Here is a 27,299-nt window from a genome sequence, read left to right on the forward strand (position 1 = left end):
GGCTGTCCGCATTGTCCCTAAAATGGAGAAACTTATGGATGGCCTCAGTTTGAGTCATGACCATTCCAAATATTGGAGCTTGATATAAAATATCAGTACTCCAGTTTTGGTGAATTTCTGGTTTCTTCACAATCCCCATGTGAAGGACCAGGCCCCAATATTTTATTTCTACCAAGTCAATGGGACTCCAAATAGAATGTGATGAATTAGGGTTTTCGGCCAAAAGTTGCTGGGCATACAGGTTAGTTTGCTCCACCATAAGACTGACAATTGACTCAGAGAAATAGACTTTGAAGAAGCCTATTTCCCTGAGGTTGGCAGTCTCAAACTGGTTCCCTGATTCGGGAACAAAATCAGGAATCTGTGGGGCAAAATTTTCAGGGACGGGGGCACTAGTTCTATGTTGGGCGTGACTAGCACTAGGTTGTGGGTTACTCACACTTGGCTGTGGGTCTTCCTCCATTGCTCTTCTTCCCCAGGCTCTCCTTCCACTGCATCCGGCTTCAGACGATCTCTTCACCTGCAAAGTCTTTGTGGTGGCGAATCTGTCGGAGGAGGAAGAGTGGGAGGAAGAGGGAAAAATGGGGTCCTCACTATCAGCTTTGGAGGCAATAAAGGCATATGCCTTCTCAGCTGAGTACACCCTTTGTGACTGCAGCGAGTGGGACATTGTGTGTGTGTGTGTGTGTGTGTGTTGAAACTTTCTACTGCAGGAGGGGGCTGACAGGCGTGGGGAGGGCAGGAGCGGGCTGAGAAGATGCAGGAGCTAGCAGCAGGGCGCCGGTGATCACTGGGGTGCAGGGGCGGTGGTGATAGCAGGGGTGATCGCTGGGGCGCAGTGGCAATCGCTAGGTTGCAGGTGATCACTGGGGTAGGGGAGTGATCACTAGGGCGAGATAGGGAGGTGATCACTAGCAGCAGTAACTCACACCAGCCGGCTGGCAGAAGCCAGGGCATCGGTGGTGACTGATCACAGGGAGCAGTGGTCGGGGAGGTGTGTGTGTGTGTGGGGGGAAGGGGTGCAGAGGACGGCGAGGGGGAGCCTGACACAGCAGAGTAAAGCGGAGAACAGCACAGAGGGGAGGAGAGTGAATCTTGCCTGATGGCGATCGGTGGCGGCACATCGCGGTGGCAGCAGCCGCAGGGGACCCTCATCTTCAGGGTCGCCGTCCATGGCCAGGATGCAACTGAAGAGGGCAGGCACCCACCGGTAACACTGCCCCTTCCCATCTCATTGGAGGGATAGCATCACATGGACGCTAGCTCCAATCAGGTCGGAGGGGTGGGGACAACAGAGGATGCCCTGCTCCAGCCAATGGCAGATGATATTGCATCATCAGCCATGGCTGGATTGTAATTCACCAAGTTTCATTGGTGATAAAGTACAATCGTTCTGATTGGCAGTTGAAAGTGTCATTTTCACTTTCAATCAGAGCGATCGAAGCCATGAGGGGGCAAAGCCACCCCCCGGGCCAAACTACAAGCCTTCATGTACCTGCAGCGCTGGTGAGATTTCAGTAAACCTGGTCACCAGCACTACAGGAATGGAAACCCGCCATGACTCATACGGTGCGTCAAAGGTCTGGAAGGCACAAGGTTTTGATGCATACGGTGCGTCAAGGGTCGCGAAGGAGTTAATTGGGCAGCTGCTAAGAAAAGATGAGAGCAGGGTCCAATGTAGCAACAACATGCTGGAGGTAAAGTATATAAGGACAAGAGGGATGTCCTTTTCTTGACAAGATATGGTAATGGAAGCACCCCTACCGCTGTACAAGGTACCTTTTTAAGGCTATGTGCCCATGTTGTTTGTCCCTGCAGACATTCCTGCAGCGATTTTGACAGCACATGTTCTCTTCAAATCGCCTCAGAAACACTGCATAATGAATGCAGTGAAAAGCCGATTTCATGTGCTCTGGATGCAGCCCCCACCATAGACAAGAGCGCGGGCTGCATCCAAAGCGCACGGAGTAAGTGACATGTTGCTTTTTGAACGCAGCGATTTGGCAGCATGCGCATGGATTATGCACAATCTTCATAGATTGTGCTGGGGACGCATGTAGTTACGCTGCAGTGCAATACGCAGCGTAACTGCATGCAAATAGGCTCTGTGCCCACGTTGCGTAACTCGGGACCACAAACTGGACTGTCCTGGGGTATAATAACATTGGGCCAGTTGATCTTTGATAAAGTCCTTCAGCCCTACAATGCCATGTGCTAAGGTATGGTACAAGCTGGCCGTGCATTGTTTTGGCTGTGCCAGACTATTTAAAACTAATAAAAAATATATATATATATATATATATATATATATATATATATATATATATATATATATATATATATATATATATATATTCAGTTTCTGTACTTGATCCATAGTTACCATGGCACTGAATCATATTTCCTGAAAGTTACAAGACAAAAAAAACCCTTTCACTGGAGAATTCATTTATCAGCCACCTATCTATGGGATAAGTTAATCAGCAGGTGGTCCAGTGCTGAGAGTCCCACCAATTAAGGCTATGTGCACATGCTGCGTTTTTTTGACGCTGCATTTTTGGCCACTAAAACGCGCAAAACCGTACCCGTGGCAAAAAACGCATGGGTGTTTTTACCGCGATTTGGTGCGTTTTTGGCTGCGTTTTGCTACGTTTTTCTCTGTGTTTTGCTGTGTTTTTCCAATGCATTGCATGGGGGGAAAACGCAGAAAAACACAGGAAAGAATTGACATGTCCATTTTTTTTAAAGCTCAAAAACGCAGCTTAAAAAAAAAAGTTGTGTGCGAACAGCAAAAATGAAAACTCATAGACTTTGCTGGGGAAGCAAAGTCATGCAGTTTTGAGGCCAAAAACGCACCCGAAAAACGCCGCGAAAAACTCACTTTGTGAACTTACCCTAACAGATCACTACTTTTATCCCCACTTAGGATGGAGCATCAGATCAGATGCCAGGTGAAGAATGCACTCTGCTCTGATCAACTTGTTTTATTAAAAATTGTGTAACGCACATGCCAGCCTTGATAAAGGATGCACCAAATTCATTAAAGGGCATTTGACTCCAGGTTTTTGCCTTCTAATCTGAATGCAGCATATTATAGACAGATCCTGATTCCAGAAATGTTTTACTTACTGGGTTCCTGTGAGTAATTGTAATTAAAATCACTGCTATATCAGCAGATGACTGTGTGCTGCAGGTAGTCCAGCATATTCATGAGCTCTGATTAACCCACCACTACTGATTCACAGCTGTGTATACAGCATATTGACAGGAAGCTGCCAATCTGTGGTAAAGGGGGATAAAGAACTCCACATTCAGGTAAGTGCCAGAAGTGCAGCAGAGAAGTGATTTTATACAAATGACTGCAAACAGCTCAGTAAGTGGTACAACGCTGGAATCGGGCTCTCTACATTGTCTGATGGAGTAGCAAAAACTTGGTGACAGATTACATTAGATGAATTGCCACATCTTCAGTGGCATGCACCTAGCCAGAAATGTGATTTCAGTCCCATCTTTGTGTATTAACCCCTTCAGCCCCCAGCCTATTTTGACCTTACTGACCTCGCCATTTTGCGCAATTCTGACCAGTGTCCCTTTATGAGGTTATAACTCTGGAACGCTTCAACGGATCCTGGCGATTCTGACATTGTTTTTTTTTGTGACATATTGTACTTCATGAAAGTGGTAGATTTAGGCCGATATTTTTTGCGTTCATTTTTGGAAATTTGGCGAAAATTTAGAAAATTGCGCAATTTTCAAAATTTAAAATGTTATGCCCGTAAATCTGAGAAATATGTCAAATGGTTACTAAATAAAATTTCCCACGTGTCTACTTTACACCAGCGCAATTTTCAAAACAAATTTTTTTTTTTTTTTTTAGGAAGTTAGAAGGGGTCAAAGTTCATCAGCAATTTCTCATTTTTCCCAACAAAACTTACAAAACTTTAGGGACCACATCACATTTGAAGCGACTGAGAGGCCGAGGTGACAGAAAATACCCAAAAGTGACCCCATTCTAAAAACTGTACCGCTCAGGCTACTCAAAACCACATCCAAGAAGTTTATTACCCCTTTAGGTGCTTCACAAGAATAAAAATGTGGAAGGAAAAAATGAAAATTTACTTTTTGTGTAAAAAAAAAAAAAAAAAAAAAAAAAACAAAAAACAAATGTTACTTTAGCCATAAAATGTAGCATTTCACAAGGGTATCAGGAAAAATTACACAATAAAATTTATTGTGCAATTTCTCCTGAGTACGCAGATACCTCCATATGTGGTGGAAATCAAGTGCTTGGGTGCACGGGAAGGCAAGGAGCGCTATTTGACTTTGGAGCTAATTTTCCATTCAAAAAGTCAAATGGCGCTCCTTCCCTTCCGAGCCCTGCCGTGCACTGAAACAGTGGTTTATGACCACATATGAGGTATCTATGTACTCAGGAGAAATTGCCCAACAAATTTTAGGATCCATTTTATCCTGTTACCCATGTGAAAATGAAAAAAAATGAGACTAAAAGAAAATTTGTGAAAAAAAAGTACTTTTTCATTTTTACGGAACAATTTGTGAAGCACCTGGAGGTTCAAAGTACTCACTATGCATCTAGATAAGTTCCTTAGGTCTAGTTTCCAAAATGGGGGTCACTTGGGGGAGCACCAATGTGTAGGCACACAGAGGCTCTCCATACGTGACATGGAGTCTGCTAACAATTTGAATGGAAAATTAGCTCCAATTTACGGACACAATGTGGCGTATGGAGAATATGTAGTGTAGGTCGTGTTGGTGTGTGTGTGTAGTGTAGTAGAAGTCAGGTTGGGGTGTGTGTGTGTGTGTGTGTGTGTTTACCACACGCGCGCACACACACACATCAACCTGACGTACACTACACCCCATTTCACACACCATACTGACATACACCACACACCAACCTAACATACACTGTCAGGATGGTGTGTGTGGTGTATACTACACCACACATACCAACCTGACCTACACTACACCACACATACATCAACCTGACCTACACTACATCACATACCAACCTGACGTAATGTATGTTAAGTTGGTATGTGGTGTAGTGTAGGTCAGGTTGGTGTGTGTGTGTGTGTTGTAGTGTACGTCAGGTTGGTATATGTGGTGTAGTATACACCACACACACACACACCATCCTGACATGCACCACACACCAACCTAACATACACTAAGGTTGGTGTGCAGTGTGGTATAGGGTAGTGTACCTCAGGTTGGTGTCCCATACCAACCTGACGTAGTGTATTTCAGGTTAGTGTGGTGTAATGTACTTCAGTTTGGGGTGTGTGGTTTAGTGCACTAGCGCTAGGTTGGGGGTTACTCACATTTTACTGTGGGTCTTCCTCCATGGCCTTCCACTCTTCTCCTCCCCGGCCTCCGGCTCTTCTCCTCCTCCCCGGCCTCCGGCTCTTCTCCTCCTCCCCGGCCTCCGGCTCTTCTCCTCCTCCCCGGCCTCCGGCTCTTCTCCTCCTCCCCGGCCTCCGGCTCTTCTCCTCCTCCCCGGCCTCCGGCTCTTCTCCTCCTCCCCGGCCTCCGCTCTTCTCCTCCTCCCCGGCCTCCGGCTCTTCTCCTCCTCCCCGGCCTCCGGCTCTTCTCCTCCTCCCCGGCCTCCGGCTCTTCTCCTCCTCCCCGGCCTCCGGCTCTTCTCCTCCTCCCCGGCCTCCGGCTCTTCTCCTCCTCCCCGGCCTCCGGCTCTTCTCCTCCTCCCCGGCCTCCGGCTCTTCTCCTCCTCCCCGGCCTCCGGCTCTTCTCCTCCTCCCCGGCCTCCGGCTCTTCTCCTCCTCCCCGGCCTCCGGCTCTTCTCCTCCTCCCCGGCCTCCGGCTCTTCTCCTCCTCCCCGGCCTCCGGCTCTTCTCCTCCTCCCCGGCCTCCGGCTCTTCTCCTCCTCCCCGGCCTCCGGCTCTTCTCCTCCTCCCCGGCCTCCGGCTCTTCTCCTCCTCCCCGGCCTCCGGCTCTTCTCCTCCTCCCCGGCCTCCGGCTCTTCTCCTCCTCCCCGGCCTCCGGCTCTTCTCCTCCTCCCCGGCCTCCGGCTCTTCTCCTCCTCCCCGGCCTCCGGCTCTTCTCCTCCTCCCCGGCCTCCGGCTCTTCTCCTCCTCCCCGGCCTCCGGCTCTTCTCCTCCTCCCCGGCCTCCGGCTCTTCTCCTCCTCCCCGGCCTCCGGCTCTTCTCCTCCTCCCCGGCCTCCGGCTCTTCTCCTCCTCCCCGGCCTCCGGCTCTTCTCCTCCTCCCCGGCCTCCGGCTCTTCTCCTCCTCCCCGGCCTCCGGCTCTTCTCCTCCTCCCCGGCCTCCGGCTCTTCTCCTCCTCCCCGGCCTCCGGCTCTTCTCCTCCTCCCCGGCCTCCGGCTCTTCTCCTCCTCCCCGGCCTCCGGCTCTTCTCCTCCTCCCCGGCCTCCGGCTCTTCTCCTCCTCCCCGGCCTCCGGCTCTTCTCCTCCTCCCCGGCCTCCGGCTCTTCTCCTCCTCCCCGGCCTCCGGCTCTTCTCCTCCTCCCCGGCCTCCGGCTCTTCTCCTCCTCCCCGGCCTCCGGCTCTTCTCCTCCTCCCCGGCCTCCGGCTCTTCTCCTCCTCCCCGGCCTCCGGCTCTTCTCCTCCTCCCCGGCCTCCGGCTCTTCTCCTCCTCCCCGGCCTCCGGCTCTTCTCCTCCTCCCCGGCCTCCGGCTCTTCTCCTCCTCCCCGGCCTCCGGCTCTTCTCCTCCTCCCCGGCCTCCGGCTCTTCTCCTCCTCCCCGGCCTCCGGCTCTTCTCCTCCTCCCCGGCCTCCGGCTCTTCTCCTCCTCCCCGGCCTCCGGCTCTTCTCCTCCTCCCCGGCCTCCGGCTCTTCTCCTCCTCCCCGGCCTCCGGCTCTTCTCCTCCTCCCCGGCCTCCGGCTCTTCTCCTCCTCCCCGGCCTCCGGCTCTTCTCCTCCTCCCCGGCCTCCGGCTCTTCTCCTCCTCCCCGGCCTCCGGCTCTTCTCCTCCTCCCCGGCCTCCGGCTCTTCTCCTCCTCCCCGGCCTCCGGCTCTTCTCCTCCTCCCCGGCCTCCGGCTCTTCTCCTCCTCCCCGGCCTCCGGCTCTTCTCCTCCTCCCCGGCCTCCGGCTCTTCTCCTCCTCCCCGGCCTCCGGCTCTTCTCCTCCTCCCCGGCCTCCGGCTCTTCTCCTCCTCCCCGGCCTCCGGCTCTTCTCCTCCTCCCCGGCCTCCGGCTCTTCTCCTCCTCCCCGGCCTCCGGCTCTTCTCCTCCTCCCCGGCCTCCGGCTCTTCTCCTCCTCCCCGGCCTCCGGCTCTTCTCCTCCTCCTCCTCTTCTCCTCTCCTCCTCCTCCTCCTCTCCTCCTCCTCCTCTCCTCCTCCTCTTCTCCTCCTCCTCTTCTCCTCCTCCTCTTCTCCTCCTCCTCTTCTCCTCCTCCTCCTCTTCTCCTCCTCCTCTTCTCCTCCTCCTCTTCTCCTCCTCCTCTTCTCCCTCCTCTTCTCCTCCTCCTCTTCTCCTCCTCCTCTTCTCCTCCTCCTCTTCTCCTCCTCCTCTTCTCCTCCTCCTCTTCTTCTCCTCCTCCTCTTCTCCTCCTCCTCTTCTTCTCCTCCTCCTCTTCTCCTCCTCCTCTTCTTCTCCTCCTCCTCTTCTCCTCCTCCTCTTCTCCTCCTCCTCTTCTTCTCCTCCTCCTCTTCTCCTCCTCCTCTTCTCCTCCTCCTCTTCTCCTCCTCCTCTTCTCCTCCTCCTCTTCTCCTCCTCCTCTTCTCCTCCTCCTCTTCTCCTCCTCCTCTTCTTCTCCTCCTCCTCTTCTCCTCCTCCTCTTCTCCTCCTCCTCCTCTTCTCCTCCTCCTCTTCTTCTCCTCCTCCTCTTCTCCTCCTCCTCTTCTCCTCCTCCTCTTCTCCTCCTCCTCTTCTCCTCCTCCTCTTCTCCTCCTCCTCTTCTCCTCCTCCTCTTCTCCTCCTCTTCTCCTCCTCCTCTTCTCCTCCTCCTCTTCTCCTCCTCCTCTTCTCCTCCTCCTCTTCTTCTCCTCCTCTTCTCCTCCTCTTCTTCTCCTCCTCCTCCTCTTCTTCTCCTCCTCCTCCTCTTCTCCTCCTCCTCCTCTTCTCCTCCTCTTCTCCTCCTCCTCCTCTTCTCCTCCTCCTCTTCTCCTCCTCCTCCCCGGCCTCCGGCTCTTCTCCTCCTCCCCGGCCTCCGGACAATTTCTTGTCCTACGACGTAAAGTCTGTCACTGGAGGAGGAAGAGTAGGAGAAATAGAGAAAAGTGGGACCCTCTCCCTCACGATCAGCTACGGAGGGACGAGCAGGACATTTGTGTGCGCGTGTACAAAAAAAAAATCCCAAACCCTAAACTTTATTTTAGTGTGCGTGTGTATGTGCAAGTGTTTTAGTGAAACTTTCTACTGCAGGAGAGGGCTGAGGAGATGCAGGAGTCGTAATCACTGGGGCGCAATCACCTGGGCACAGGTGGATGCAATCACAGGGACGCAATCGCAGGGGTGTAATTACCGCAGCGCAGGGGGACGCATAATCACAGGGGCGCAGTCGCAGGGATGCATAATCACAGGGCCGCAATCGCAGGGGCGCAGGTGGGCCGCAATCGCAGGGGCGCAGGTGGGCCCGGGTGATCGGCCCCCCCTGCTGCCTGGTGATCGGCCCCCCCTGCTGCCTGGTGATCGGCCCCCCCCTGCTGCCTGGTGATCGGCCCCCCCTGCTGCCTGGTGATCGGCCCCCCCCTGCTGCCTGGTGATCGGCCCCCCCCTGCTGCCTGGTGATCGGCCCCCCCTGCTGCCTGGTGATCGGCCCCCCCTGCTGCCTGGTGATCGGCCCCCCTTGCTGCCTGGTGATCGGCCCCCCCTGCTGCCTGGTGATCGGCCCCCCCCTGCTGCCTGGTGATCGGCCCCCCCCCCACCCTGCTGCCTGGTGATCGGCCCCCCCCCCACCCTGCTGCCTGGTGATCGGCCCCCCCCCCCCCCCTGCTGCCCGGTGATCGCCCCCCCCCCCCCCTGCTGCCCGGTGATCGGCCCCCCCCCCTGCTGCCTGGTGATCGGCCCCCCCCTGCTGCCTGGTGATCGGCCCCCCCCCCCCCCCCTGCTGCCCGGTGATCGGCCCCCCCCCCCTGCTGCCTGGTGATCGGCCCCCCCCCCCCTGCTGCCCGGTGATCGGCCCCCCCCCCCCCTGCTGCCCGGTGATCGGCCCCCCCCCCTGCTGCCCCGGTGATCGCCCCCCCCCCCCCCCCCCCTGCTGCCCGGTGATCGCCCCCCCCTGCTGCCCGGTGATCGCCCACCCCCCTGCTGCCCGGTGATCGCCCCCCCCTGCTGCCCGGTGATCGCCCTCCCCCCCTGCTGCCCGGTGATCGGCCCCCCCCCCTGCTGCCTGGTGATCGCCCCCCCCCCCCCCCCCCTGCTGCCTGGTGATCGGCCCCCCCCCCCCCCCCCTGCTGCCTGGTGCCCCCCCCTGCTGCCCGGTGATCGCCCCCCCCCCCCCTGCTGCCCGGTGATCGGCCTCCCCCCCTGCTGCCCGGTGATCGGCCTCCCCCCCTGCTGCCCGGTGATCGCCCTCCCCCCCTGCTGCCCGGTGATCGGCCCCCCCCCCCTGCTGCCTGGTGATCGCCCCCCCCCCCCCCCCCCTGCTGCCTGGTGATCGGCCCCCCCCCCCCCTGCTGCCTGGTGATCGGCCCCCCCCCCCCCTGCTGCCTGGTGATCGGCCCCCCCCCCCCCTGCTGCCCGGTGATCGCCCCCCCCCCCCCCCCCCCCCCTGCTGCCCGGTGATCGCCCCCCCCCCCCCCCCCCCCCTGCTGCCCGGTGATCGGCCCCCCCCCCCCCCCCCTGCTGCCCGGTGATCGGCCCCCCCCCCTGCTGCCTGGTGATCGGCCCCCCCCCCTGCTGCCTGGTGATCGGCCCCCCCCCCCTGCTGCCTGGTGATCGGCCCCCCCCCTGCTGCCTGGTGATCGGCCCCCCCCCCCCCCCCCCCCCCTGCTGCCCGGTGATCGCCCCCCCCCCCCCCTGCTGCCCGGTGATCGCCCCCCCCCCCCCTGCTGCCCGGTGATCGCCCCCCCCCCCTGCTGCCCGGTGATCGCCCCCCCCCCCCCCCCCCCCCTGCTGCCCGGTGATCGCCCCCCCCTGCTGCCCGGTGATCGCCCCCCCCCTGCTGCCCGGTGATCGCCCCCCCTGCTGCCCGGTGATCGCCCTCCCCCCCCTGCTGCCCGGTGATCGGCCCCCCCCCCTGCTGCCTGGTGATCGCCCCCCCCCCCCCCCCCCCCTGCTGCCCGGTGATCGCCCCCCCCCCCCCCCCCCCCCTGCTGCCCGGTGATCGGCCCCCCCCCCCCCCCCCCCTGCTGCCCGGTGATCGGCCCCCCCCCCTGCTGCCTGGTGATCGGCCCCCCCCCCCCTGCTGCCTGGTGATCGGCCCCCCCCCCCTGCTGCCTGGTGATCGGCCCCCCCCCTGCTGCCTGGTGATCGGCCCCCCCCCCCCCCCCCCCCCCTGCTGCCCGGTGATCGCCCCCCCCCCCCCCTGCTGCCCGGTGATCGCCCCCCCCCCCCTGCTGCCCGGTGATCGCCCCCCCCCCCCTGCTGCCCGGTGATCGCCCCCCCCCCCCTGCTGCCCGGTGATCGCCCCCCCCCCCCCCTGCTGCCCGGTGATCGGCCCCCCCCCCCCTGCTGCCCGGTGATCGCTTCCCCCGGCCCCCCCCCCCTGCTGCCCGGTGATCGCTTCCCCCGGCCCCCCCCCCCCCCTGCTGCCCGGTGATCGCTTCCCCCGGCCCCCCCCCCCCCTGCTGCCCGGTGATCGCTTCCCCCGGCCCCCCCCCCCCTGCTGCCCGGTGATCGCTTCCCCCGGCCCCCCCCCCCCCCCCTGCTGCCCGGTGATCGGCCCCCCCCCCCCCCCTGCTGCCTGGTGCCCCCCCCTGCTGCCCGGTGATCGGCCCCCCCCCCCCTGCTGCCCCGGTGATCGGCCCCCCCCCCCCCCTGCTGCCCCGGTGATCGGCCCCCCCCCCCCTGCTGCCTGGTGATCGGCCCCCCCCCCCCCCCTGCTGCCTGGTGATCGGCCCCCCCCCCCCCCCTGCTGCCTGGTGATCGGCCCCCCCCCCCCCCTGCCCGGTGATCGGCCCCCCCCCCCCCCTGCTGCCCGGTGATCGGCCCCCCCCCCCCCCCCTGCTGCCCGGTGATCGCCCCCCCCCCCTGCTGCCCGGTGATCGCCCCCCCCCCCCTGCTGCCCGGTTGATCGGCCTCCCCCCTGCTGCCCGGTGATCGCCCTCCCCCCCTGCTGCCCGGTGATCGTGCCCCCCCCCCCCTGCTGCCTGGTGATCGCCCCCCCCCCCCCCCCCTGCTGCCTGGTGATCGGCCCCCCCCCCCCCCTGCTGCCTGGTGATCGGCCGCCCCCCCCCTGCTGCCCGGTGATCGGCCCCCCCCCCCCTGCTGCCCGGTGATCGGCCCCCCCCCCCCCCCCCCCTGCTGCCCGGTGATCGGCCCCCCCCCCCCCCCCCTGCTGCCCGGTGATCGGCCCCCCCCCCCCCCCCCTGCTGCCCGGTGATCGGCCCCCCCCCCCCTGCTGCCCGGTGATCGGCCCCCCCCCCCCCTGCTGCCTGGTGATCGGCCCCCCCCCCCCCCTGCTGCCTGGTGATCGGGCCCCCCCCCCCCCCTGCTGCCTGGTGATCGGCCCCCCCCCCCCCTGCTGTCTGGTGATCGGCCCCCCCCCCCTGCTGCCTGGTGATCGGCCCCCCCCCTGCTGCCTGGTGATCGGCCCCCCCCCCCCCCCCCCCTGCTGCCCGGTGATCGGCCCCCCCCCCCCCCTGCTGCCCGGTGATCGGCCCCCCCCCCCCTGCTGCCCGGTGATCGGCCCCCCCCCCCTGCTGCCCGGTGATCGCCCCCCCCCCCCCCTGCTGCCCGGTGATCGCCCCCCCCCCCCCCTGCTGCCCGGTGATCGGCCCCCCCCCCCCCTGCTGCCCGGTGATCGGCCCCCCCCCCCCTGCTGCCCGGTGATCGGCCCCCCCCCCCCCCTGCTGCCCGGTGATCGCTTCCCCCGGCCCCCCCCCCCCCCTGCTGCCCGGTGATCGCTTCCCCCCGGCCCCCCCCCCCCCTGCTGCCCGGTGATCGCTTCCCCCGGCCCCCCCCCCCCCCCTGCTGCCCGGTGATCGCTTCCCCCGGCCCCCCCCCCCCCCCCTGCTGCCTGGTGATCGCTTCCCCAACCCCGCCCCCCCCCCCCCTGCTGCATGGTGATCGCTTCCCCCCCCCCCCCCCCCCCTGCTGCCTGGTGGTGATCGCTTCCCCCCCCCCCCCCCTGCTGCCTGGTGGTGATCGCTTCCCCCCCCCCCCCCTGCTGCCTGGTGATCGCTTCCCCCCCCCCCCCCCCCCCCCTGCTGCCTGGTGATCGCTTCCCCCCCCCCCCCCCCCCCCTGCTGCCTGGTGATCGCTTCCCCCCCCCCCTGCTGCCTGGTGATCGCTTCCCCCCCCCCCCTGCTGCCTGGTGATCGCTTCCCCCCCCCCCTGCTGCCTGGTGATCGCTTCCCCCCCCCCCCCTGCTGCCTGGTGATCGCTTCCCCCCCCCCCTGCTGCCTGGTGATCGCTTCCCCCCCCCCCTTCCTGCTGCCCGGTGATCGGCGCCCCCCCCCCCCCCCCTGCTGCCCGGTGATCGCCCCCCCCCCCCCCCCCCTGCTGCCCGGTGATCGGCCCCCCCCCCCTGCTGCCCGGTGATCGGCCCCCCCCCCCGCTGCCCGGTGATCGGCCCCCCCCCCCCGCTGCCCGGTGATCGGCCCCCCTGCTGCCCGGTGATCACCAGGGCGGGCGGGGGATTGATCACTGGCAGCAGCAGTCACTCACACCGGCGGGAGAGTGATCACAGGAAGCGGAGGTCGGGGAAGGCAGTGGAGGTCAGTGTGGGTTGGGGGGGGGTGTAGAATCGGACGGCGGGGGGAGCGGAGGTCGGGGTGGGGGTGAAATTGGACAATGGGGGGGGGGGAACGGAAGACAGCAGGGGAGGGGGGGGGGGAAACGGAAGACAGCAGAGGGGAGCGCGTAAGAGCGCAGAAGGGAGGGGGAACACAGCAAAGAGGGGAGAAAAACTTACCGGATGGTGATCGGTGGCTGCAGATCGCGGTGGCAGCAGGTGACCCTCCTCTTCAGCGTCGCAGTCCACGGTCAGGATGAAGCTGAAGGGGGGAGGGAACCCCACCGGTCACATCGCTCCTCCACATCTGGTCGGATAGCGTCACATGGACGCTACCTCCAATCAGATGGGGGGGGGGGGGGGCATTACACGGAGCTCTCCCTGCTCCAGCAAATGGCTGATGATATTGCTTCATCAGCCATGGCTGGAGTGTAGTATTTCACAAAGTGTAATATTTCAAAAATAAAAATCGTTCTGATTGGCTTATGAAAGTGTCACTTTCACATTCAATCAGTGATCGTAGCCACGGGGGGGGGGGGGGGCAAAGCCACCCACCCTGGGCTCAACTACCAGTCCTTATGTACCTGCAGCGCTGGTGACATTTCAGTAAATCCGGTCACCAGCGCTGCAGGAACGGAAACCCGCCATGACGCATACGGTGCGTCAAAGGTCGGAAAGGCACAAGGTTTCATGACACATATGGTGCGTCAAAGGTCGGGAAGGGGTTAAGTAAAATAAATTGCCTGCACTTTTTGCTGCATTTGATGTGAGGGCATAGCTATTCTCATTCTTAGCTTGCCACATTTTGGCAAAGCTGCTTTAAATTGTTGTGCAAAAATGTGACCTGGAGTTTTCACAACTCGTGTAGCACAAAAAATTTAGTGATCTCGCAGTTTTTAGGCAAGTATTCCAGCATAAGCTCTGAATTGTCCCTTGAATTGTCCCTTGAATTGTCCCTTGAATTGTCCCTTGAATTTCTTGCCTGTTGGTATAATCCCCCCCTTTCCATGATTGAGAATATCAGCGACCGGTTTATAAGCTGTCCGTCCAGTGCATCAAATGATTCTTAAACACAAGGAATTTAATGCCGGCATCACACAGTAAGCTATATCGGGCAATATGTCGGCGGGGTCACGTCGTGACGCACATTCGGCATCGTTTAATATATCGTAGCGTGTGACAGCCACGAGCGATGGTGAACGAGCAAAAATACTCACCGTATCGTTGCTCGTTGAGACGTCGCTCAGTTTCAAAGTCGTTTCTTCTTCTCTGCGCCGGTTGTTCATTGTACCCGGGGCAGCACACATCACTCAGTGTGACACCTCGGGAACGATGAACACAGCTTACCTGCGTCCCGCCGGCTATGCGTAAGGAAGGAGGTGGGCGGAATGTTTGTCCCGCTCATCTCCGCCCCTCCGCTTCTTTTGGCTGGCCGCTGTGTGACGTCGCTGTGACGCCGAACGTCCCTCCCCCTTCAGGAAGTGGATGTTCGCCGCCCACAGCGAAGTCGTCCGGGCGGTAAGTACGTGTGACAAGGGGGTTAACGACTTTGTGCGAAACGGGCAACAAATTGCCCGTGACGCAAAAACTACGGGGGCGGGTACGATCACACGATAGATCGTACCGTGTGACACCGGCATAAGAGTAGGGAGAGATGTTTTTACAGAGCTGTGTGGTAAAGTAAAATGCATCTCCATGTAGACTTCATCTAAAACACTTGTCGCCTTCTTTTGACTTTCAATTAGTGTCCAAGAATGTTCTTCTAACTACCATGTGTCTCTCCACAGATAGAGAAGACCAGTCCATACTTTGCACGTAAGTTTATCTCCAAGATACATGAATATAAAGCATCTGTAGAGTCTAACAAAGTTGATAGTTGTGTAGCATTTGTGTGCGCTTATTGTAAGAGACCTTTAACCTCTACTAATTTACCACCTTTGAAATGTTTTAGCACCTCAATCTTTTTTTTTTTTTTTTTTTTTTTTTTTTTTTTTTTTTTTTTTTTTTTTGTGCGGCCTAAAGATCTAGAAGTTTAATTTTTGTGTGTCCGAGGCCCCTAATTCTGCCACATAAAACTGGGAAACCGTATTGCCTAGAGTATAAGCCTAGAGAGGATAATGCAGCAGCCGTGGGAAGTTTCAAAAAGAAAAATACATCCCAATAATGTGCTGTGCCCCATCCTTGTCCCCCCTTGTAATGTACCCCGTCCTTCTCCTCCCTCCTCTTATTGTAATGTGCCCATCTTGTGCCCCTTCCTTGTGCCCTCTAGTAATGTCTCCCATACTGGTGTCCCCTGTAGTAATGTCCTCCTGGTTCCCTTCTTGTGCTCTATTATGAAATATAAATTATTCTTTAACCCCTTAACGACCCATGACGTACTAGATACGTCATGGATCGTGTTCCGGTAAGCCCCGCCCCCTGCCGCCGGCGGTCGGCGGCGATCGGCGCACATATCAGCTGTTATCAACAGCTGATATGTGTGCCTGCTAGCCGCGGGTGGAATCGCTTCCACCCGCGGCCATTAACCCCTTACATTTCGCTGCCAAAGTCTTGGCAGCGAAATGTATATGGGCGCCGCCATGACAGTGACTTACCCCGCCCCCGCCGGAAGTCACGTGACATGATCACGTGACTTTCGGCGGTTGCCATGGTAGCACAGGGTCATGTGATGACGCCTGTAGCTAACATGACTCACTTCCTCTCAATGCCGGAATACAGCCGGCATTAAAAGTGAAGCAGCAAATCTGCAGTTCTCAGCTGTGTAGCTGAGATCTGCAGATTATGCAAAGCGATCGGATTGCTGATCGCAATAGCCCCCTAGGGGGACTAGTAAAATAAAAAAAAAAGTAAAAAAAAAAGTTTTAAAAAATTAAAAAAACCTAAAAGTTCAAATCACCCCCCTTTCACACCATTGAAAATTAAAGGGTTAAAAAAATAAAAAATACACACATTTGGTATCGCCGCGTTCAGAAATGCCCGATCTATCAAAATATAAAATCAATGAATCTGATCAGTAAACGGCGTAGCGGCAAAAAAATTCCAAACGCCAAAATTACGTTTTTTGGTCGCCGCAAATTTTGCGCAAAATGCAATAACAGGCGATCAAAACGTAGCATCTGTGCAAAAATGGTACCGTTAACGTCAGGTCAAGACGCAAAAAATAAGCCATCAATGAGCCTCAGATCCTGAAAAATGAGAACGCTACGGGTTTTGGAAAATGGCGCAAAACGTGCGCCACGTTTTTCGGACAAGCTTGTGAATTTTTTTAACCCCTTAGATACAAGTAAACCTATACATGTTTGGTGTCTATAAACTCGCACCGACCTGAGGCATCATACCCACACATCAGTTTTACCATATAGTGAACACTGTGAATAAAATATCCCAAAAACTATTGTACAATCCCACTTTTTTTGCAATTTTTCCGCACTTGGAATTTTTTTGCCATTTTCCAGTACACTATATGGTAAAACTTATGGTTTTATTTAAAAGTACAACTCATCCCGCAAAAAACAAGCCCTCATATGGCAAGATTCATGGAAAAATAAAAAAGTTACGCCTCTCGGAAGAAGGGGAGCAAAAAACAAAAATGCAAAAACGGAAAGTGCCCGGGGGCTGAAGGGGTTAATCTCCTCCGTTATACGTGGTTCCTCAGCTGCTCCTTGTAGACCCCTCAGTGATAGCATCCGATGCATGGGACTGCTGTCTGCCGTCATGTCTTTACTGCAGTTGAATGCTTTAAAACTGCGGCAGTGCCGCAAAGCATTAATCTGCTGTAAAACGCTGACAGAATCTGCAGTGGTCCCATGTACAGGACGCAATCATGGAGGGGTGTATGTACCTGCGGTCTGCAAGAGGCACACCTTGATGATCCCGTCCTGTGCATGGAGCCGCCGCTGCAGGCTGCCATCGAGGCTTTACAGCAGTGGAATGCTTTATGGCGGCAGTGGTGCGTAAAGCATTCAACTGCTATAAAGCCTCGATGGCAGCTTGCAGCGGCTGCTCCATGCACAGGACGGGATCATCAAGGGGTGCCTCTTGCAGACCGCAGGTACATACACCCCTTCCATGATCGCGTCCTGTACATGGGGCCACCGCCGATTGTCAGCGTTTTACAGCAGATCAATGCTTTGCGGCACTGCCGCCGTTGTAAAGCATTCAACTGCAGTAAAGACATGACTGCAGACAGCAGTCCCGTGCATCGGATGCTATCACTGAGGGGTCTACAAGGAGCATCTGAGGCACCGCTGGAACGGATGAGATGTGAGTGACTGATTTTTCTTTTTTTTGGTGAGACACTGACCAGAGTATAAGCAGAGGGGGGCATTTTCAGCTTAAAAAATGGGCTGAAAAACTCGGCCTATACTCTTGTATGCGCAGTTTTTCAGCCCATTTTTAACCCTTCATAACCCTATTACTGTCCACCTACGTGTGTGTGTGTGTGTGTGTGTGTGTGTGTTATACAGTGTATATAGTAAATATATTTTGTATATGTATAGTGTGTGTGTGTGTGTGTGTGTGTGTGTGTGTGTGTGTGTATACATATACATAGCAGTGGTCCAAAAGCAGGTGGACAGTATGTGTAATAGGGTTATGAAGGGTAAGATTTATCAAACGTGGTGTAAAGTGAAACGGACTCCGTTGCCCTTACCAATCAGATTCCCCTTTTCATTCTTCACTCTCTGGAAAAGGAAAGGTGGTATCTGATTGGTTGCTAAGGGCAACTGAGTCAGTTTCACTTTACACCATGTTTGATAAATCTTTCTCTCCATAATCCTATTACACATACTGTCCACCTACTTTTGGACCACCCTGTGTGTGTATATGTATTTACATATTAGAATATATTTTAGTTGTGGTTGCGGTCTGTACCACTTTTGTGGTGAACTATATAACTCCGCCCAGCATGCCATAGGAGCTGTCGGACATGCTTTGTGATAAGTTTACTCAAAGGGAAAAGGTTAGTGGCCAACCACTTATATAAATATTGCACCACATTTTTTGCTTCAAATCCCCACCCCCACCCCCAACCCCCCCAATTTTCCATCTTATAAAGTGCAAAATACTTAGTTTATTTACTTTTTAATTGTGGAACGACTTTCCTTTTTCCCTTTTTTTAAATTAACTTTATCTCTGTATAATCTGATCGCCTAATAGCCGTCTTCTGCATTTCCATTGTTGTGCATCATATGTGTTATGATGGTACCTGAGTGGTCTGTTGTGACAGTTCGACAATATCATTAGCGTTCTACGCATCAAGCATGGTAAAATCTGAACCTAGGCTTCTAATGGAGCGTCTGATGCAGATGGGTACAGGGTCTGTTTTACTGTAATTACAATTGTTTAACACTTAAATGTTTTTTGTTTTTTCTCCCCACCCTTCCTATTTAAGAGGAGAGTCTGGTGCTGGTAAAACAGAAAATACAAAGAAGGTTATCCAATACTTGGCTTATGTTGCATCTTCTCATAAATCAAAGAAAGACCAGGTTTGTGAGGGTAATTACTTAAAGGGGTAAAATTCTACATCTGTATAAAACTACCTTTCTATTACTGCACATTAACACTTTTTTTTTTTTTTTAAGCCTTTATGGCTAATGGCTGTATTTGTGTTAACAGTAACTTCTTGATCAAACACCTCCAATGTCTGTTGTGAAGACCGTCCCCTAAGTGTGAGCTTTCTCTAAAGAGCACTTGAAGGTGTTGCTGAGCACTTCAGCATTAATCTATCATTAGGCCCCTTCCACACATGTTTTTCTGATCTGGTGACTGATGCCGACCGCTGGATCTGTGTGGTGTGTTTTTTTTTTTTTGTTTTTTTTTTGTTTTGTTTTTTTTTTTCCATCGACTTGTATTAGCAACGGAATGGCCTCTCGTATCCATCGGATGGAGACAACAAAGTAACGTTTTGGGTTTTTTGGGGTTTTTTTGTCCACGTCAAAAAATCGGACAGTAACGGATCCATCGCTTGGTAGAATGTAAGTCTATGGGTGCAGGATCCGTCAAATGACAGAATCCGGCGACTGATTCTGGGTTTTTTTTTTTTTTTTTGTTGTAACTAAGCATGCTCCAACTTATTATTTAGCCCCCAGCTAGTCGGATCTTTCGCAAAACTGATCCGTCACATTAGTTTATCCACAATCTGCGACTGATCCATCAATCAATCGAGAAAACGGATTGTGACTGTTGGCAAAAAACTGTGAAAGGGGCCTAAGGATAGTTCACCAAAGTCTTATCTGAGGGGGTGCAACATGCTGTTCATGCTTAAAGCCATCTTATAACACTGTGCCAGTGGAGTAATGTTGGCCTAAGTTACACCAACTTTTGATGGATGTGAGGCAGCCTTTGCCATTTTGACCAAGCTGACCAAAACAGACATACAAATGCCAGAAGGCCCAAAGTTTCTGTGCAGCTTTGTTCCACTAAAAATAAGAGAAAAAAAATTGCAGGTGTTTTACATGGAATTCCATCAAAAACCTTCATGGATGGATGTGGCTTAAGATTTAGGGGCCGACTCATTAAGACTTGCAGTCTTGAAGAGCACCTGACAGTGGATACCTACGGCTTGATCCACATAGCATGGATCAGACTGGCTTTTATTTCAGCTAGTAAAGTTTAACTGCAAGAAAAACAGTTACTAGCCGTGGATCAGGCAGCTTGTTTGGATTCCCTTTAATGAAGGGCTTCCTGGAGTACGCACCTTAATACACATGCTTTTCCATTCCTGGATTATAGGATCATTTCTGAACCTGACAGGTGGGCATAGCCACTTCCGGTCCCAACTCTTTCACTGCTCTGGTTTTTCTAGAGCCGTTTTCAAACAAACATGAACAACACTCTAGCCGCAAAAGTTTTGATTCTTCGATACGTTTTACAGTGATTTTTCTGGCATAGTAGCTGATGAATGAAGCCCTTTACCTAAAATTGGCAAAATGATTACTCCACCCCTTCCACACTCCACCCCCTTCCTGTGGGTCTTTATTAAAGGTAAGGTGTCATCAATAAATATTTTTTTTCCAACATTAAATAAAAAATATCACATTTTTTTTTCTAATTTTAGTGAAGTGAAATATGAAAGATAATTTAGTTTAATATTTTCCACGTTTAATTACTAAGGGGTGCAGCTGCTGAAATTCAGCATGAAAGCCTAGTGTACCACTAGCCTGCATTACCACTGCAGTAAATGTGGACTGTGCCTGCTCACGTGTATCTTGATTTCTAGATTCTTTTTTCTTAGTGAGCCTTTCTTATGCAGAGATGATCCATCCATCTCACAGAATGCTAATTATACAGCCTGATCATTACACAGGTGTGCCTTAGGCTGGCCACAAAAGACCCTCTAAAGTGTGCAGTTTTATCACACAGCGCGATGCTGCAAATGCAGGAAGTTTTGAAGCAGTGTGCAGTTGTCATGCTGACTGCAGGAATGTCCACCAGAGCTGCTGCCCATGAGTTGCACATTAATTTCTCTACATAAGCTGTCTCTAAAGGTGTTTCTGAGAAATTGTCAGTACGTCGAACCAGCCATATAACACACCGCGTGTAATTGCACCAACCGAAGACCTCAACAGCCGGCATCTTAATCTCAGACAGTCTGAGACCAGCCATCTGCACAACTGCTGCACTTGGTTTGCAAAACCAAAGCATTTCTGACTAAACTGCCTCAAGGAAGCTCCTCTGCATGCTTGTAGTCCTCAGCAGCGTCTCCACCTGACTGGGTGGGAGACTGCTCCTTCAGTGACGTCTGACACGTTGGAGAGGTGTTCTCTTCATGGATAAATCCCGTTTTCACTGTATAGGACAGATGGCAGACCGGGTCTAGGGCATTGTGTAGGTGAAGGGTTTGCTGTCAACTATGTGAATAATGGCTCATGGTGTTGGGGTTATGGTATGGGAAAGCATATGTTATGGAGAAGACACACTGGTACATTTTAGTGATGCCATTTTGAATGCACAGAACTGCTTTGATGAGATCCTGAGGCCCATTGGTGTGCTATTACATGGCAAAAACGTACTGACTGATTCCCTTTCTAAGTACGTTAAGATTTCTGCATTCCTTCAGGCACATCTGTAAGGCAAGTGTGCGCACGCTGCATTTTTTGCGTGTTTTTGGTGCAGTTTTGGTCTCCAAAACTGCATGAATTTCCTTCCCCCAGCAAAGTCTGAGATTTCATTTTTGCTGTCCGCACCTTGCAGTTTCTTTCGCCATCTTTGTGGTGACAACAAATATGCAGCATGTAAATTCCTTTTGCCATTTTTTTCACTAAATTTTTCACCCATTGAATTCAATGAGGTGTGGAAAACTGCAATGAAAAACGCAAGTTGTTTTACATGCGTTTTGGTGCGTTTTTTTGGACTAGACTCCAGGTTGGCGGGGATTGATTGCTGGTATTTGGCTAGATACTGCTCCCCATATAAAGTCTATGGGGACCATAATCTGGCGCAAAGGGGTAGGAGCAAGCGCGTCATACTTACCGATCACCGGGCGGCTGTCACAATGCTGTCGCGGCAGCTCTTTAATCTTCCAAAGCCGGCTGCTCATTAGGCTCATAACATATTGACTCCTTCCCTGCTTACCGGTGGCTGTGATTGGTTGAAGGCAGACGAGCCCCCACGCTGAGTGACAGCTGTCTCACTGCAACCAATCACAGCCACTGGTGGGCAGGTCTTTATCATGCAGTAAAAAAGTGTGCGGTTCCCCCAATTTTGATACCAGCCAAGGTAAAGCCACACTGCTGTGGGCTGGTATTCTCAGGATGGGGAGCCCTCCAGCCTTAAAATATCAGCCAGCAGCTGCCCAGAAATGCTGCATTCATTAAATGCGACAGTCCCAGAACTCTACCGGTCTCATCCCGATTACCCTGGTGCAGTGACACTCGGGGTAATAAGGAGTTAATGGCAGCCCATAGCTGCCACTAAGTCCTCGCTTAGTGATGGCAGGCATCTGAGACCCCCCCCCCTCCATTACTAAACTGTAGTGAAAGTAAATAAACACAAACACTGAAAAATCCTTTATTTGAAAAAATAAAATACAAAGCCCCCTTTCACCACTTTATTAACCCTTAACACCCCTCCAGGTCCGACGTAATCCACACAAGGTCCCACGACTCATCCAGCTCTGCTACATCTGACACTCACAACTAGTGGCCATAGAACATGACTGCTTGCTTTGAGGGTCAGGCTGCAAGTGAAGTGAGCCGCGTGGGATCAGCGGGGATGTCAGCGGTCACCGCACATTACTTGACTGAACTCACCTCTGATCTCGCTCACTTTAGTCGCGGCCAGATTTGCGGTAACAGGTGGAGGACTCCAGCTATCATCACATCACCTGACTATAGTCCTCCATCTGTTACTGCATATCAGGCCATGGCTGAAGTGAGCCGTAAGATCAGTGGTGACGGGAGTCATGTGATCTGCAGTGTCGCAGCACATCACCTGAGTGTCAGCGCTAATCCTGCGGCTCACATCAGTAGAGGTCTGACAGGTGGAGGACTCGTGCGTTTTTTTAGGTTTGTGTTTTTGTTTTGTTTTTTTTTTTTTTTTTTTTTTTTTTATTTGCTGCTCTTAGTAGTCACCACAAAGATAGAAATGCTGTATCGTTGTGGTAAAAAAAAATGCAGCGTTTGCACATAGTCTTAAGATGCACCAACTAATACTATCCACGGTTCAAGCAGCAGGGAGCAGCTGGGTTTATTTTAAGGAAAAATGTGATTTTTGCAATTGTAACAATCTCAGTCTAATTTGTATGTTTTTTTTTTTTTTTTTTTTTTTTTTTTTTGTTTTTTTAAGGGTGAACTGGAAAGACAATTGTTGCAAGCTAATCCCATTCTTGAAGCCTTTGGAAATGCCAAAACTGTAAAAAATGACAATTCATCAAGATTTGTAAGTAATAGTCAAAATCTTTGCACCACTTTGCACCATTTTTATTTTTTTTGTAGGAAAACCCCATTACAGGGCTAAAGGGAACCTGTCAGGTCTCCTAAGCCCTCCATCCCAGCAGCATTCCTACCTTATGCCCAAATTCCCAGTATAATACAATTCATGAATATGATTGTTATAAGACAAACTTATGAACCTTGCTGTTCCTTTACTATTGAAGGCCATCCCTAGTGGGAAGGGCGTTGTTTCCCCAGACCAGTCTGCCCTCTTTCAGTGTCGGTTTCAAAGTTAATTTTCATAAATAGATCTTGGAATAATTTTTCTTTTAGGTGATTTGAAATAATATCCTATCTACGGTATCTTATAGCGGTATCCACACTAAGTAGCAGGTATTTGTGTGAAGTGTAAAGGAAAAAATGCTTGGTTTTCTAAATATTTAGTTAAAATAAATCTGACTTGATATGCATTCATAGTCTCTCCCCAAATCCCCCCCCCGAGTGAATACTTTGTAGGACCACCTTTTGCTGCAAGTCTTTTGGGGTTTGTCTCTACCAGCTTTGCATATCTAGAAGCTGAAATTTTAGCCCAATCTGCTAAGGCTAGGTTCACACCTCCGTTAAATTGTATCAGTCACAATCCGCTGCTCTGGTAAACGGAATCCGTTTGGCAGATTCCGTTGTTCCCATAGACTTGTATGAGCGGTGGATTGTGACTGATGGTGCTGCGTTGCACCCTCCACCCGACTGATCAGTCGTGGAACTGACCGCGGGGCGGAAGGAACGCAGCCGGTAACGTTTTTTTTTGAGCAGCGCAATCCGTAGGATTTTGCTGCGCATGCTCTGGCTTCCTGCAAACGTAACCAGGATACACATCGGGTTACTAAGCAATGCGCTTTGGTTAGTTACCCGATATTTACACTGGATACGTGTGCAGGGAGGCCGACACTTCCCCGCTCGGCTCCGCCCCCTCCCGCACTCAATGTGTACACACTCACCTGTCCCCAGCCCTGCAGTCCCCGCGGCACTGACGTCCTCAGCGCCCCGCCCCCCCTTGCGCCAATTCTGTTCTTTGTCATCCGTTCTACAACGCATCAGTCACATGCGTCAAGTAAGGCATGTGACTGATGCAAAACAACGGAAATGTGAACCTAGCCTAAGGGAGATTGGCTGGAGAGCGACTGATTAGCAGTTACAAAGTCTGCACAGATTCTCATTGGGGTTTAGGTGTGACCTGTGACTGTCACACACTGTGCTTTTATCTAAACTATTGCATTATAGCTCTTGCAGTATGTTTAGTTTTGTCCTGCTGTAAGATGAACCTACACCCCAATCTAAAGTCTTTTTTTTAATTTTTGCAGCTTCTAACAAGTTTTCTTCCAGGATTGCCTTGTATTTAGCGCAATCTTTCTTCACATCAACAAGGATAGGGAAGCTGGTCAGAGTGGAAGAAAAGCCTCCCCACAGCGTAATACAGTGTTTTTCAATGCACATAGCGTTTTACATTTAGCCTAAAAAGTTTATGCTTTGGTCTCATCTGACCAGAAAATTTTCCATATGCAAGATGTCCCCTACGTGTTTTTTTTCAAATGGCACTTGTATCTTGCTTTAAAATAATGGCTTTCTTGAAACTTTTTTCTTTCTTTAAAGGCTTGATTTGTAGAGTATACGACAAAAGGCCACATTCACACGTTAGCAGTTTTGATTGTATGCAAAAGTCACCAGTGTAACTAAAAACAGTCAATCTTTCAAATTATAGTTTTATTGTGACTTGGAGCCTCCTAGTTTTGGCAGAAATACTGATGTGTGAATGATCTTGTAGACCTATTCTCCCACCTGAGCTGTGGATCTCTGCAGCTTCTCAAGAAGGACCATGGGCCTTCGGCTGCATCTCTAATTAATTATTGCTGTCCTTGCTTGAGATGTCGGGTTAGGTGACCAGCCTTTTTTCGCTTAATAACTAGGGATGGGCAAACCCGAACTGTAAAGCTCGGGGTCCATGCTGAAAACATGTTCATGCACATGAGCCCGAACACGAGCTTTCTGGGTCGTTCACAGTTCGGGTCCAAAAGCTGTCCAAAAAAAAGCACATTTAAAAAAAAAAAAACAAAAAAACATTCTGATCATACAGGCTCCGCGACGTCCTCCAGACTCTGCCGCCCAGCGCTTCTGCTAACGCGTCCGTCCGATCATTGCTGTTCCCCTCGGTAAGCACCTCTGGCTAAACAGACCTGCCCTGACCGTGACGTCATACTCATGTGACCAGTCACATGTGAATGTTGTATTACCTCATTGGCTACAGACCGGTCACGTGAGTATGACGTCATCATGGGTCGTGGCGCGCAGGGATGCGAGTCATCGCATCAGGGTTCACAATCTCCCGACTGCAGCGGGTCAGCTGCATGTATGTCCACAGCTGAGGCACTGCTGTCGGGAGAGTGGGGTGATGCACTGCGAGACGCAAGTGCGATCATCCCGTCACGGTCAGCCTCTGCTGCATCGCTCTGTCCAGAGGGATGTAGCAGACCTGACATGGCTCTGTGCTTCTCACTGTGCATAGACTGTCTCTGTGCACAGTGATGAAGCTGACATGGCTGTCCCTGTGGATTACGTCGGACTAAGGATTTTTTTTTAGAATATAGGTGGAGTCTTTAAATGCTTGTTTTATTTCTAATGAAAAAAATGTTTTGTTTTTGTTTTCACGGTTTCCTAGAAATTCATGGTGGCCATGTCTAATTTGGCGTGACATCATGAATTTCGGGTTTAGTACCATCTGAGAATACAAAGCTGGTATTAACCCCTATATTACCCAGCGAGCCACCACCATCACTGCAGCTGAACGAGCCGGATAAAGCACCTGGAAATGGCGCTAAGAAACAATGCGTCATTTCCAGGGGCGGTTTCGGAGAATTCCAGCCCCCGGCTGCCTGGCTTTTCCTGACTGGCCATCAAAATACGGCGGCAGCCCACGCATTTTAGAAATAATGGGCTTCCCTGTATTTTGATTGCCAACCAAGGTAACACCAGACAGATGGAGATGGCAGCCCGTAGCAGTCTGCTTTATCTGTGCTGAGAATCAAAAATGCCGAGCAGCGCTACGTTATTTTTTTTTTATTTGTACAGTACTGGGATTTCAGGCAATCAAAATACAGGAAGTCCATTTTTTTTATTTAAATAAAAAAAATGCGTGAGCTCCCGCTGCATTTTTTGTATTGCTAGCTAAGGGTAATCAAAGCAGCTACTGGCTGCTAACCCCCACTGCTTGGTGTTTACTTTACTGGCAATGGAAAATCCAGGGAAGCTTTTTTTTTTTAGTTTTTTGCCAAAAAAAAAAACGACATGGGCTTCACCATATTTTTGTATGTTATGTACGGGCTGCTTTACGCTCCAACTTTATCCCTGCCCTGTCTGGTGTATTGGTTCTCATGATGCTGTTTGATCCCTAAGGCTGTGTGCCCACGGGAGCTCGTACCTGCGGATATATCCGCTGGTACGGCCGCAGGTTTCCCGCAGCACCCCCCCGGAATCCGCAGCTTTATATAGCTGCGGAATTGTTGCGGTAAACCTGCAGATAGTCATGCAATTTACCTGCGGAACTCCCGGCCTCTATCTCCATAGTGGAAGGCCAGGATTTCTGCAGGTAAATCCGCAGGAATAACTGACACGCAGTTATGTGCGGCTGCGGGACATCCACATCATGTTCCGCAGCCGCACATTCCGCAGCATGGACACACACTCCCCATGTCCCATAGGGTAACATTGGGAGTGTCTCTACTTGCTGAAACCTGCGGATTTATCTAGAAAATCCAGATAAATTCACAAATTTTCCTCAGCAAAATCCGCAGGACCAAGCTCCCGTTGGCACATAGCCTAATAGTCTCAAACAAACCTTTGAGGCCTTCACAGGACAGCTGTAGTCATACAGAGAATATATTACATAGGTTAACCCAGTTTACTGCTTAGCTGGAAGCAATTGGTCACTCAGGATTCTATCAAGGGATATCTGACTTGTGCTGACTCACTGATACGTAGGACTTGATAATGCCTGAACAGGGTTTTCTCAGGTATTCATATTAGTGTACTCTCATTCATATTGGTTCAATCTCACTGCAAGACTCAAGGAAAAGAGGAATGCTTTAACTGAAAATCTTGCATTGATAGATGCAGCTGGTAAAGTGATTTTCTCAGAGCAGACAGCATATTACAAGAAAGATGGCTGGTACAAAACACTATATGGAGAAGGGCAGGGAAATGCTGACATCAGAGCTACAAGGAGGAGGAAGGAACAAAATACAAGGAAAGTCAACGTTTCTGCCTAGCAATACAAAGGCAATATACAGCAATGAAAACATTGAATAATTCCCAAGTTGTGGGATGTGACACTCTCAATCCTTGGATTTTACGATGTCCAGTCATAACACGAAGTCCTTGGAACCTAAAGACAAGAAAAAAAATGCAATAATAAACCTGGAACCAGTTCTAAAGTCCAATTTGTGGTAGGTGGCCCGGTAGGTCACAGCGGAAGAATGAATCCGGGTCTTAGAATTAGGATTGGGAAGCCGCAATATGCCAACAATGTACACCAATTC

The 27,299-nt window shown here is 52.9% G+C and overlaps 1 protein-coding gene across 1 annotated transcript in view; it reads left to right on the forward strand.

Annotated features, from left to right (window-relative positions):
• The window catches only part of MYH9 (myosin heavy chain 9), a 329,257-nt gene that overhangs the window by 65,288 nt on the left and 236,670 nt on the right, over positions 1-27,299 (forward strand). Inside the window, exons 4-6 of the mRNA XM_075321969.1 lie at positions 14,626-14,653; positions 18,231-18,324; positions 22,625-22,717. Coding sequence (XP_075178084.1) covers positions 14,626-14,653; positions 18,231-18,324; positions 22,625-22,717 — 215 coding nt within the window. The remainder of the gene's footprint in view (positions 1-14,625; positions 14,654-18,230; positions 18,325-22,624; positions 22,718-27,299) is intronic.

Source organism: Anomaloglossus baeobatrachus, chromosome 8 (assembly GCF_048569485.1).
Source record: "Anomaloglossus baeobatrachus isolate aAnoBae1 chromosome 8, aAnoBae1.hap1, whole genome shotgun sequence".
NCBI lineage: Eukaryota > Metazoa > Chordata > Amphibia > Anura > Aromobatidae > Anomaloglossus > Anomaloglossus baeobatrachus.